General features: G+C 47.4%; 1 protein-coding gene across 1 annotated transcript in view; it reads right to left on the bottom strand.

Moving 5' to 3' along the window:
• Positions 1–13,776, bottom strand: part of CACNA2D3 (calcium voltage-gated channel auxiliary subunit alpha2delta 3) — an 867,979-nt gene that overhangs the window by 87,994 nt on the left and 766,209 nt on the right. The window contains exons 30-31 of the mRNA XM_059161213.1: positions 7,847–7,909; positions 4,569–4,639 (exon numbers count right to left, since the gene is read on the bottom strand). Of these exons, the coding sequence (XP_059017196.1) occupies positions 4,569–4,639; positions 7,847–7,909 (134 nt within the window). The remainder of the gene's footprint in view (positions 1–4,568; positions 4,640–7,846; positions 7,910–13,776) is intronic.

The raw sequence follows: 13,776 nt of genomic DNA, 5'->3' as shown, positions 1-13,776 counted from the left end.
ACCGGTACCCTGGTGCTCTTGACTTAATGTTCCTTGACCCTGACTGTGCACGAGAAGCACGTGGATACTCTCCACAAAGCATTAAAAACCCCAGCCGGATTTCCCATGAATCTCCTGGGGTTGCCACCTGAGCACAGGCATGTTTTAAAAGCTCTCCAGGGATGCTGGTTGAGCCCAGGCCCCCGGGCCCACCCCCAAGGCTGTGCCGTGGAGGTAACTGTTGCTAAGGAACCACTTTGGGGGGGTTCCTTAGGGATTAAAATAAAGAAAAGAAGAAAATGAAAAGAAAAAAAAAAGATCTCAGACATTTGGAGCTCTTATCCAAGAGCTAATCTCACCTTCTAACTGCACTAACTTTGCCATGTGCAGAGCAGTTCCCTATACTTTGTTTTAGCTAATTCTCACAAAATCCTGCGGTCCATATTTGGGTGAGGAAGAAAAGGAGGCTGGGAGAGATGGGAAGTCTGGGCAAAGCCACACAGTACGATTCTGGTGCCCAACCGGGAGTGCCCATAGCTTAAGCCCAGTCTATCAAGGAGACCCTCTCAGGAACCGTGGATACTCTCCTGTGACTGGCTACACACACACACGTTTTTCACTTTATATATATTAAAACATACACCAAAAGATTTTCACTTTTCCTGGATATTTGACATTGAATTTGAATCATTAGGGACAAGCAAGGGAGGGGGGAGATAAATGAATTCTAAGAAATTGCTCTTACAAGAACTCTAAGAAAAATATTTTGAAACTCGATGTTCTCTTAGTAATCATGAGAGGGGTGATGTCACTGCCAATGACAGCAGAGAGAGCCCGTGGAGTGTGGATTTTGAGAAATATGAAAACAAGACTCTTCCGGGATGTGAATGCGAGTGAGAAAGAAAAATAGCTAAACTGAAAAACCCTAAATGAGTCACCACCCAGGGAGTCCACTTACTCTCGTTGTAAGAATGAAGAAGCACTTGGAGCTCTCAGTTTGAGAAACCCAGAAAGCTGACCGGGCGGACGGAATCTCATGAGAAATCACAGGGAGCCTGGGAACGCGGCTTGGTTCAAAGAGGTATCAGCTTCCGCTGGAGGAAATCTGGGCGATGTTATCGCATGGTTGGCCTCCCCTCCCGCAAGTTCTGCTCGCCCAGATAAGACACTGCTGAGCCATCATCTTCCTCAGCTACCTTTCCCTTCTCAAACAGAACTGGAAGAAGCCCCAAGCACAGCACAGTGCTATCGTGCACTGAACCAGGTGAAGGGCAGAGCTAGACATTCTCTCTGTGCTCAGAGTACAGCTCTCTTACACAGAGACTTAGGGCAAGTTCTTAACCTTTCCAAGCCTCATCACTACCATCTATAAAATGGGTATATTTACACCCAGGGCCAGGGTCACGGGCATGCAGCCTGTGTAATTTCACAGAACCTCATACTTGGTGGAAGGCTCTGCTGTCACTGCCTTGAAATTCTTAAAACGTTCTGAACAAGGGACCCTAGATTTTCAGTTTGCACTGGGCCCTGCAAGTTATGCAGCTGATCCTGTTTATACCTGTCCCACGGAGTTGCTGGAAAGTACGGCAAGAGGTTAAGATGTGTCAGGGGCAGCCCAGGCCTGGTGTGGGGTAGGTGGCTCAGGGAAGGAGCCATTGTGATCACTGCTTTCACATTGCTGAAGCTATTGGTATGTTATTTGGACCCTGGATACTAATGTCACAGCTAAGCAGGGTAAACACAGTCAAGTCGAAGACTGAGCTAGTCACCAAGAGAGACCATCTTGTCTCTTAGATTGTTTGCACACACTGCGGCAGAACTTTCTCAAAGGTCCCTCAAGTTGGTGATTGGCACAAGTCTTTGGCTTCCCTCTCTTCCCCATGGCACTATAGACCTAGAAGTGGATATTCTGTCCCTCCCTCCCTTGCTAAGTAAAATGACCATCAGGTCACTAGGTAAGTGACCAGCCAATCCAGGAAAGGGTCCACTGCCATGTAAACAGGCACCATCTTGCTTTAGAGAGAGGGGCAGCAAATCTGGACCACGGGAGAGGGAGAAAGGAAAAAGGACAGAGATGCTGTTCTCTGTGAGCTCTTTCTGGAGAAGATGGTTTGGAGGGTTCTTATCTCTAAAAACTCATTCTTGAAGACTGGATATAAGCAGATCAAATTAAGAAACCTGGTGCCATTCCAGCAGTGTCCAAGACAGTGGGAGGAGAGACGAGGGCACTGCAGGGAACCAGTCCTGAGCTTTCCCTGGGCTCAACCATGTCCCCAGAGCAACTCAGCCTCCAGGCATCCTGTGTTCTGGGGATGACTTCCATCCCAGTGCACCGCCAGGTACTTTTGGCTACCTCCTTTCAGTACTTCTGAAATACAGGTCTTCTCTGAATGAAAGGACTGTCACCTTTGGGCTCTGAGGCTGCACCGCAGGGCCCCAACACTGGAGGCCCCCTGGCCAGATGTCCCTCGTGGGAAGCCTGCTGGGAGGTATGGGAATGCAGGAGGAGCACCACCTGGTGCCAGACAGATAGCAAAGCCAAGCCCGAGCGAAGACCTCCAACAATGTGAATCACAGCAAGTAGCTAGCAATCATTGAGCCCTTAATGTATGCCAGGCACTATGTACAAACTTTCTGCTCATTATTATCTCATTAACTCCGACGGCAGCCCGTGGAAGCAACTGTAATTATCACCTTCATTTTCCACGTAAGGAAACCGAAGCTCAGAGAGGTCACTTGACTCATTCTCAGGCACGAAGCTAGCAATTGTCGGAGTCTGAATTTGAATCCAAACCATCTGACTCCAAGACGTAAACCCTCATTGCTCTCGTGGCCCCAGCGATGGCCCCCTTCGAAGAGGCCCATGAGCATTGTCGGCCAATTCCCACAACGACAACAGATGCTTTTAAACTTGAGTCAAGTCCCTGGTCCTTCCCTTTCCTCAAATATGTTACCTATTCTCAGAGTCAAAGAAAGTTCTAGAAAGTTCTAGATTCATGCCAGCCACACTTCGCTCACATCAAGGAGAAGACTGGCAATCTAAAATCCCACTACAACCTTCCTCCTTCTCCCACCAAGCTGTTTGAAAGGACTGTCCGAGAGGGAAAAGAAAAGAAAAAAAAAAACACAAAAAACCCCGCTGATTTTGTCAAAGAAGTTGGAAAATACGCTTTCGAATGAGAAACACGTGTGTGATTCTTCTGGTCTTTTGTCTCCCCCCACCACTGAGTCAAAAACAAGCGAACGAGGTACAAAGGCACACAACCATGTAAAGATAGGAACGGCCAGGGGAGCCCCGGACAGCAGACAATCCAGAAGCTGCCCTGGGAAGCCTAAAGAGGTCGTGGAAAACTCCATAGCAACCCCATCCCAGCTCCGAGCTGAGTTTTCAAGCACGTGGCCAATGACTCCTGGCGGAAAAAAAAAAAAAAAAAAAAAAAGACAAAACTGCACTTGAATTTTAAAAAGGGAATTGCACACACTGCTGCGGGCGGGCTGGGGGGTAGGCGAGTGTGTCAGAGATTGCAGAACGGCTGGAGTGAGGCCAAGTTTTTTTAATATCATTTCTTTTTCTTTTCCCCCCTCCTTCTGGCACAAACAAGCTATGGAATCTCAAAAATTGGGTCATCATTTTTGAATTCCCTGCTTTCAGCACGGCCCTCAGTGGGTCTTGTTCACTGGCTTAAAAGTCCGATTTCCTGAGCTAACACTTCCTGGCCATTGAGCCGTGAGGGGCCTGCCGTTCCCACCAGCAGCAGCAGTTCTCATGGGCGATCCCGGTCCATAGTCGTGCCTGTTATTCTGTACGGAACAGCATCAAATATGTCCACCCAAGCAGCACTTCAAAGGCTGCTGTTTCCTGGGAGGCCAGGGGAGGGGAGACATGTTGACTCCTGGGGGGGGGGGCATAACTGACATCCCGATCTCATGGGGACACGGCTTCCCCCACAGGCTTTGGTGTCCCCAGGCGCACCGCTGGCCTGCGTGGGAGAGGCGTGAGGCCACGCAGAAGCGATCACACATAAGCCTCCTTCTCCTGGCCCAGGTGTGGAGTACCTACTTCCAGTGGCATCGGGCACCATCTGGGTTTTCTCCTGGCGGCAATTTAAACTCCCCTCCATCTGGGAGCAGGCTTGGGGACCTTTCACTTGATTTTCTAAAATTATTTCACCAGGTCCCTACATGTCACTTTTCATCCTCGATTTGCAGATTCCTAGCAAGCTTCCCCCAGTTTGCTAATATGAGACAAAATACACTCCTCGTTTTTAGCCGGGGGAAAACATTTCCTACTTCTTTGCAATCACTTGCTCAAGACTGTTATAATCGCATCCCAGGGCAGGCTCTGACTTCAATATTGGCCTCCAATAAACCCTGTGCTGGGCGAACAGGAAACTCATTGTGAGCTGAGTTTCTGTGACTCTTAACACTCATGCAAGAGGCATCGAATTTCAGCAAGATCTTCTGGAGCAGGGACGCAAGTACAAACCAGCCACGGGGTCAAGTCTGGGCTTGCTTTATTTGACCTTGGTTTGTTTTATTTTATTTAGGCAAACGTTTTCAGGGGGCGCGGGGGACCATAAAATCCTTACCTTTTAAAGGAGCCCATTGTTAACAGTTTGTTCATCACCGCTCCCTCGACCTCACCAAAAAAGTCTCCAGTCTGCGGGGAAGAAAAGAAGAACCCAGGAGGAAGCAGAGATCAACAATGCGCTCACATACCAGAGGAGAATCAGAAACGGACGCCGTCTGTATTCTGGAGCTGACGGAGGCAAAGGGCCGGTGTTCAGGCTACATAAAAAGTGGAAAATGTCTTGATAGTCAGGAGAGGTTATGGGATTACAGAGCAGACTAGTAAGCAGATGGGAATGTTCCACAGGACATGGCAGGGGCAGAGGGGCAGAGGGGCATTGAGTAACAGAGGCCGAGCGTTGGAATTGGACACCCGTGCATGCGTGTGCACAGACATACACACACACACACACACACACACATGCTTCCGTGGAGTAAGCATTAATCCTCACTCAGTCCCCTGTGATTAAAACACTACTTCATAGACAGGAACGAGGGGAGAAAGGGCTTCCTAAGCAGTAATAAAGAGGATTGTTTATAATTCCTGGGTGACCTGTTTAGGGAAATACAGCAGTCCTCTTCATCGGCCCTATAAATCTCCTGCTGTTGAGGATATAGATCCTTTCTCCCAATCGCTTTCTGAGGATCATTCGCAATTTTGTCCCTGGCAGTGTCTATGTTGACAAACAAGGCAGTCCAGAGTCTGGCCATGGAGGAGGCAGCACAGCCAGGCCAGGCCGAGTGCTAGTGGCTCACCCTCACGGTGGGGCCGTCTGCAGGGCATCTGGGACTGAGCAGTCCCTTCCCCACAACCTGGCTGATGTTTGGGCCTTAGACTAGGTCTTGATGCCTCTGAGATTTGCAGACTCTGAATAGTGGGAGGAAGGATTAACATCCTGGTTGATCCCTCTAGTCTCTTGGAACCGCTAGCATCTGGGTCTCATGGGGGAGGGTGTAGCCCTGCAGCGGCACGGAACTTGGGGCAACAGCCTTCCTCAGCCAATATCCCGGACTAAGCCGGTGTAGACTAGGAGGAAGCCCCCCATGACTGCTGTGGGTGCACTAAGGATTTATAGCTCACGTGTGGGTGGGTGGAAGACATCCTTCTAAGAGGCTGAATTAGTAAATTCCGTAGGCTTTGTGTTCACTAAATCCTGATTCAGATTAATTACCACGGAGTGACCTCGACCACGCTCCTGGGAATTTTCAAGCAGAAGGGCATATAAAGGCTTTGCCAAAAAGTCAAGAAAGTGAGGAGGAAGAAGGAGATGACATTTCACTGACTGAACGTGGAGCATTGCCGGTCTCATTCCGGGGGCCATTTGAGTCTTTCGCAAACCCCGTGGGTGTGTGCTGGTGCTAGGAGCTAGGACGTTTGTATCTCGTGTGTGTAAATATGCCAGGGTCAATGGAACTGGTTGTTAGACAAAGGAGAATTATCCTAATTGGGGTGCAGGAAACCAGACAACATCAAACAAGCTGGGGCAGAGCTGGCGGACAGGCTCTCTGGGCCAGGCTGTGGGGTCTGCACCCTGGAGAGACACAGCCGGGAGCAGAGCCTGCATGCATGTCCCTCCAGGTCTGAGCACTTTACACTGTTGGCTAGATGAGGACTGACCATGGAAGATATCCATCATGCCCTTCCCCACCCGGGCATGGGACCAGGTTCCCATCTCCCTGCTCCACCTTCATGGCGGGAGATCAGGGCTCCTCCTCACAGGTGGTTAATTTGGGTTCCCCCTCCATGGACTCCTGGATGTCTGGGGGTGTCTTCTCCCAGCCGAACAGACACATTACCATGGACCTCTGGGCTCACTGCTGTCTCATCTTTACCAACGGTCCCGTGTCCAGTGATGGTCAGCATCCGAGGAGACAGGGTGAGGCAAGTGTGATTTCTGACCCTGTAGGTTTCCCACCCACCGCAAGTGCATTTAAAAATTCCACAAGCTTTTCCTGGATTAGAAGGAAAACTGAAGCACGATTCCACACGTGACCCGGAGCCAGCATCGATCAATTAACAAGGCATTGAGCTCAGACTCCTTAGGGACTTAAGGACAATTAACTAATTGATTTGGCATTTATAGGGCCTATCATACTGTTGACTGCTAAAGAATTTCAAGTGATTTATTTTTTTTAAGACTTTATTTATTTATTTATTTGAGAGAGAGCGAGAGAGAGTGCGTGTGCACAAGCAGGGGGAGCAGCAGGCAGAGGGAGAAGCAGGCTCCCCGCTGAGCAGGGAATCCGACACGGGGCTCGATCTCAGGACTCCAGGATCACGACCTGAGCTGAAGGCAGACGCTTATCTGCCTGAGCCCCTGAGGTGCCCCTCAAATGATTTAAATGGGACTTCATTATAAAATGGTCCTCCACCCCTACTTTTACAGAGCCCGCCAGGAGGCTTGGGCAGGTCACGTGATATGCCCCCCTCCCCAAACTAGGCAAGTAAGAGAATGACCACCAGAGACCACGTGCTCCTTCTCTAGTGCTAGTTCATCACGTCATACTACTAAGCACGCCTGTATTTTACCTTCTTTGAATATGCTCATTTTAATTTGTAATTCCAGACAGGGTTTCTATGCACAAAGTTTTAAAGGAGAAACCTGTTTTCTCTAGGACAGTGCTATTGGTTTGAACTCCTATTTTGGTTTCCAAACACAGTAGAGATTTCTGTGCTTGGCCCCGTGGCTTGGTTTCCTCCCATTTCTTTCCCTCCTGCCCCACACTGTGCACACAGCTCAAAGGAAGGAAGGACATTCTTTGCCTGTTTCTGGATCGTTGTCCCTCAGTGTGAGAGCCCAAGTTAATCCCTGAACTCAGGTAACTGATTTTTAAAAGGCAAAAACCAGAAAGAAGCCATAAAGAATAATTATGTTGTAATACATATGTATGTGTGTGTCTGTGATTGTGTGTTTGTATACGCGTGTGTGTGTGTGTGTGTGTGTGTGTGATATATGGAAAAATATCTAAATATCAAAAGAAGGAAACCTCCTTAAAACTGCCCAAACTCTTTGAGGCACCTCTACCCTTGAGGCAAAGAGTTCCTATAAATTGAACATTTTATGAGTGAGAAAGCAGACCCTGGGTTCTGCCCCCACCTCTCCACCCCTCAACTGGGAGGTAAAAACTCTTTGGGGCCTGCTGAGAAGTAGGCTATGACATTTTTAGAGGGATAGAAATCAGGTTTTATAATCTCCTACTATTACCTCTTAAATATAGATCATTGACTCAAAGTTTTAACACTGTCTCTTGCCCAACCCCACTCTTTACTCACAGCCGGTAGAAATTTCTCACTCACCTGTGTATAGTCTTCAGACACCAGAATAAACCCATTATTGTCTATGAGGTAACAGTTCACAGTCTAGAAAATTAAAAAAGACCACAGTTTCAACTTCGGATCCTCAGACCGCTTTTACGCAAGATGACGTACTTCCAACCTGAGAGAAACCTCTTTGAGGTTGTTTTGGGGGACACTGGAAATGCTTGTTGGCTCTAGGCATTCGGGCCATGGCTAAACTAACCCCAGTGTCTACTTTGTTAAAATAACAAACAAAAATCAAACACGAAGCAAGCCTTGAACATCCCAGATTAGGATAAAGAGAACACACATTAAAACATTAATTACATTTAGTCTTCCTTGTTTCTTTTTTTGGTTTGTTTGTTTGTTTTGTTTTCCCCTTTCTAGGACCAGAAGACTATTTCCCAGGAACAAAGTGTTCACAGGCCCTGAGCTTGTATTCCTGGTCGTTGAAGTACAGGCTGTTTTGAAAGCAAAACGCCAGCACAATATCATTACCCTAATGATGTATTAATGAAAACACTGTGTCAGCTCAGAAGACCATCAGGGGACCAGGTAATATTTTTTAATTTGTTCATAGACTTAGGCAGGGGGGAAGGGGCAGACTTCTGTTAAAAGGGCCCCTCAGGTCCCCTAAAGGTTTTCAAACTGTGTTTTTAATTGGGAGCTGGATTTGGGGGCAGGGCTGTTAGCTTTTGGTAGCTCAGACTTATAAATTGTAGAAAGCAAGGTAAACCCAAACCTCTGCTTCCCCACACTACTTTAATCTCAAGTGAATGATTTGCTACAGGCTAAGTTTTAATTATAGTGCTGTGGAGTTTAAACTTCAGGTTTAATTCTATCCTTGATGTAACTCAGTTTCTATTTATTGCAGCTTTACATACTGACTGCAACATTTAATGTGTACCATATCTTTACCCAGAGCTACGTTCCCCCTCGGTCCGGGCCACCGCAGCACTGTTTGCTACCTATCCAACGAGCTTGTTTTAGTCGGGGACGAAAGTCCAACAGTGAGTTGGTCCAAAAGATTCACCCTTTATTACTAGGTTGTAGTGAAGAATCATCAGAAGAGTAAAAAGTCCCACTGTCACCTTTTATAAAGGAATTGGCTGCTCTGGTGAGCCACAGGGTTTTTCTCGGTTATCCGAAGGAGCCGGAGTGAATAACTTAAGTAAACTGGTTCCACCCCTGCTATCTGAAGAAGCTCTTAGCTGTATGGACACTACTCAGGCCCTACTGGGTGGGAACCTTGACAAACCCTCCCCATTTTTAGGAGACAGCATGATGAACGTGATCCCCCAGCGCTGGGCAGGCCAACGTGGCAGCCACCAGCCACGTGCAGATTTAAATTCAGTTTTATGTGAATTAAAACTCAATAGCACTAAAAATCTAGTTCTTTGGGTGCACAGTCACATTTCAAGTGCTCTGCTCTACCTTGGCTGGTGATTATCTTTGTGGACATTTCCATTGCTCTAGAAAGTTCTCTTGGACGGGACAGCAATCTTTTAGGTTATACTAGTATCCCTGCACGTTTTAATCCAGCCCACACTGGGTCGTGTTAGACAAATCCACATCTTTGCTTATTTGAAGGTCATGATCCTCGTTTTGCAGGTACAGACTCTGAAGCAAAAGGAGGTTAACCTCCACTCAATCAATAAATGCACAAGGACAGGAGTGACCTCCACATTTGCATATTGACTAAATCCTCCCAGTTGTTTAGAGAATCAAAGTCATCATGTCACCTCCTTCCCAAATTATAAAATTAGTCCCAAAACAAACATGCCTGGTCAGTTAGTACTCTGGCTAGACCTCTACGTATTTGGTCACTATCTCTCCATCTAATGTTGTAAATACTGGATAATACAAAGCAGGTACAAGGCAAATCGATTAAAAAGTCAACTGAAAATCTTGAGAAAGAGGGAAGATGCCATGAAGTCCATGAGAATGATGTTGGAGATCAGCTCTGATCACAGGGGGAAGACACAGGCACATCGTGTGTGCACATCGGACCTCCGTCTCGTGGAGCTCTACTGGGCTGTAGTTTAAACATATACTAGCGATCCACTTGTGTGGGTCAGATTAGGCTACATCGTACCAGAAATGATGGGAAGAGGAAGCAAAGGGCCAGCCAAGGCTCCTGGGGCATTATGTGCCTAGGCTTCCACTTTCTCCAAAAATGCTTCAGATTTTGCTCTATAAGCCGGCATGGTCTCCTGGGTAAGGACTAAGGAATCTAGCTTTGGTTTCTTCTATACTGAATACTGGTTGACATTTACTTTTTGGGCTATGCTTCCATTTAACGTTTTTTTAAATCCACTTCTCCGTCCCCTACTCCCCCTTAAATTAGGATTCCACAACAAAAACCTGGTGGCAGAGAAGAGACACAGTGCTGTACCAGGCTTATTTATGGGTAGCTTGGAATTTCAAGTTTACACTGATCATAAAGCGACATGGTTGCCTATTAAGCAAGAAGTAGATAACTGCTGATATCATGATTTACACATCACTGTGAAAATCAAGGTCAAACTCAGGATGCTGTGTCATTGGTGGACACCTGGATCACTGAATCTGAAATGTGTCATTTGGTTTTCATGACAGGCCATGCTGTTGTGTTAGGTCAATTTAGTGACCATGATGATTTCCTGAATGGACCTCCCTGCCAACAAGTGCTTCAATTAAATGATTACTGGCAAGAGCAGTGGAGTTGAGTAAGCCCGTGGCAATAGGTGAGCACAGTTCTAGGTTATGGAATGGTCAGGACAGAATTGCCAGATTCCAGGCTGACCAGCTGTTTCCTCTGTGTCTCTTTACAATAAATTACATTCAATGTGGTCTTTTCCATATTCTACCCCACCCACCCCCAATAAAAGAAAATAGAGGAGATTTTTCAGTTCCCTTCCTATGCTATCTACCCCAACCCCCGCCCCATGAAACCAAGCATCTTGAAAGGTGCCCACTTCCTGCCCTGTCCCAGGGGAGGTCAGATAGGCAGAGGGGCTTGGAGGAGCTCTCAAATTGATAGGTATTGCAAGTGCCTAGTCCACAGCCACCTTTGATAAAACATGTAGGGATGAGGTTTTTTGGGGGGAAAAAGAAATGCAAAGACAGAGGGAAAAAGAGGCAGAGAGAACTTGATTTAAAAAAAAAAAAAAAAAAAAAAAAAAGGTCTTTCTTCAACTACTGGATAGCTCAAGACTGCTCCGAGAAGTCTGATTCTTGCCCCAAAGGCAGATCAGGTAGGGACGTGGGTTAGAGCCCATAGTTAGGCCATGGGAACCGGGCAACCCCGGGTGGTAATGAAAGCCACTGAGGAAGGGCACTTGGGAGCGAGAAACACAGCACCACACTTATGTTACCTGGACGGTGGTTTTAGCCCTGAAGCTGCTGACGTTCCTGGTTTGGAATCAGAGACTCTGACAATTGCTATCAGTGTGACCTTGAGTGGAGTCTTTTAGTACTGTCTCAGTTTTCTTAACTGAAAGATGGAGGTAGGAACAACTCTTTCATGGGGTTGTTGGGAGGATTAAATGGAATGATGAGTGTAGAGGGCTGAGCACAGTGTAAGAGGCACAGGGCATAGTAAGCCGAGAACCTGTGGTCATTGATCGGCTACTACGTGCCATCTTTGTAAGTATCCTCGTGCTACAGATTCAGAGTTTCTCAGAAAGGGAAGCTGTTCCACAGTTCATTGCAAGAGGTTGTACAGGCAAGGCTGGCTGAACTTTGTTGCTTTCTGTTTTGCCTTTTCTTTTGGGGGGATGCCTTCTGCTGGCTTTGACTGGTGCAGGCTGAGCAATGATTTGAAACAGCTTCCTTAGAAGCTCAGTATCATCCTTTTGTGAGGAGTGAGGGAAAGACAGAGATAGAGCAGGGGAGGGCGCGTTCTTCCACCTGAGCGTGGGGTCTGGGTCTCTGCCTTATAGAGGCTCACGAAAGTGCCACTCCTTCTGACTTTTCTCCAGGTCTCACACTTTCAGCCCTGATATTTGACTGTGGAACAGACTAACCCTAACTTCACACCACATGATGGTCCTATTCATCGTTGGTCAACTAGGCTATCAAGATACTGTCTTTAAAAAACTTTGTTGCAAATCTATTATTTTGGAAAGAAGTACTTGGTAGGATCTTTTGTGCCTTTGCCCTCAAGAGCTACTGCACTGATACTCAAACCCCCTCCATGCTGGGCTGAATGGTTCCAGGGCTAGAGGCACCTGGTTGCTAGGATTTAGCCCTTCTCCAGCCTATCCTCCTTCGAGGAGGTCCTTCAGATTCCATAGGAAATGCCTGTAAGGCCTTACGAAGTCAAGGCATGATTATTACACTCGATTCCTTTGGGACAAGCAAGGGTGGAAGCTACATTTGAATATGAGGTTTTAGATCCACTCGCTGCCCTCAATAGCTCCTCCAAACGTCCCAGTAGAAGAGAACTTTCTCATCTTCCAGTCTCCCTGCAAAATTCTGGTGCTCTCATCAGAATATGGTGCCTGTTGGAAAGGTGAGTAGGAGAAGGAAAGGAGAGGCAGAGACAGTAGTACCCCAGGTCAGACTGAGATGAGAGGTGGGCACTGCTTTCTTTCTCCGCTTCCATCAGAATGCCAACCACGTGTCCATAGACAGCAGTAACCTTGGCTGCCCCTGTGCCTTATACGTGGTGTTCTCTGCCTGTGAAGCTCTTCTCATGCTTCAGGCACTGTTTTCAATGCCATCTTCTCCTTCTCCCTCTTCAGTTGACTTACAAGTTATCTCTTCAGGGAAGTCTTCCCCCACTGCCCCATGTTTGTTTCATGGATTAATTCAGAGTAGATAATCACCTACACTTATCTCCTCTGCTAACCAGTTCCGGTAGGAAAGGAGCCCCTTCTGACTCTACTTCTGACTGAATCCCCAGGGGTTCACCAGCTAGCAGGCCCAGGCGGGCTCAGTAAACATGCTTTGAGGGAATGAGTGAGTCTCTGAAGTTGACATTCGCCCTGGATGGAACGGAGCTCCTTCAAAGCCTTCAGTCAGGCCCACTGCCAAGCTCTTCAAGGCACATGGCTCAGGTCCTGCCTGGATCAACCCAAGATGTATACTCTTCAAGATGGGAAGCCATCTGGCCACACTGACTCCACCCAGCAGCCTACGGCACTCCAGTCAAGGGCCAGGGAGTCCACTGATGGGGGAGACAGAGGGGCTGGGATGGGTCCAATGCAGAGCATGTCTGATAAGTCCGAGGGAGTTGGGCTAGCTCTTCAGCATAGTGGAGAATCCAGAGCATGTGAACTTAATGAGCCCCCACAGCTGTTTTTAATGGGGCCCTGATCACTTGAGGGAAGTTGGGAGAGAAGGAGGGACACGGTCTCAAAGGCTTAATTAAAAGTCCTGAAAGTGGAATGACACATGAAAAGAGTCTGCTGAAAGGGTGGGAAGGGGCTTCGGTGGGAAGGCAGGACTGGCATTCCCATTTTGAACTATGTCCAACTGGTTGCCTGAAGCCAAACTTAAGAGCCAAAATGGGAGATGGATGAGTTTCGCAAGTGCAAAATGAGGACATTTGAGCATCAGATCAAGTTCAGAAATCAGAGCAAACTCAATGCTTCATTTCCCAAGCGTGTGAACATTTCCAGGACCATTTGTATGTGGGCTTATCCCAACACCTACTGACGAAGATCATTAGTAGTGGGGAAGGTGTGCGTCTTGTGCTCACTATGCCTGGTGGAGACTACAAAATGCCTAGTGCGTTTATGCCATTGCTGTCTGAGTTTCAGACTCAGGGGAACCACTAACTGTCAGGGAAGAAAGAGTCTGCAGACATGTTTGGTTTACAGCTGACCCTTACTGAGTGCTTACCATTTGCTAGGAACTATGCCATGCATTTTTTTTTTTTTAATTTATTTGACAGGCAGAGATCACAAGTAGGCAGAGAGGCAGGCAGGGGTGCGGGGAGGGAA

This window comes from Mustela lutreola, chromosome 2 (genome assembly GCF_030435805.1).
Source record: "Mustela lutreola isolate mMusLut2 chromosome 2, mMusLut2.pri, whole genome shotgun sequence".
Lineage (NCBI taxonomy): Eukaryota > Metazoa > Chordata > Mammalia > Carnivora > Mustelidae > Mustela > Mustela lutreola.
Note: the sequence above shows the minus strand (reverse complement) of the source record. Positions and strands in the feature narration are given on the sequence as shown.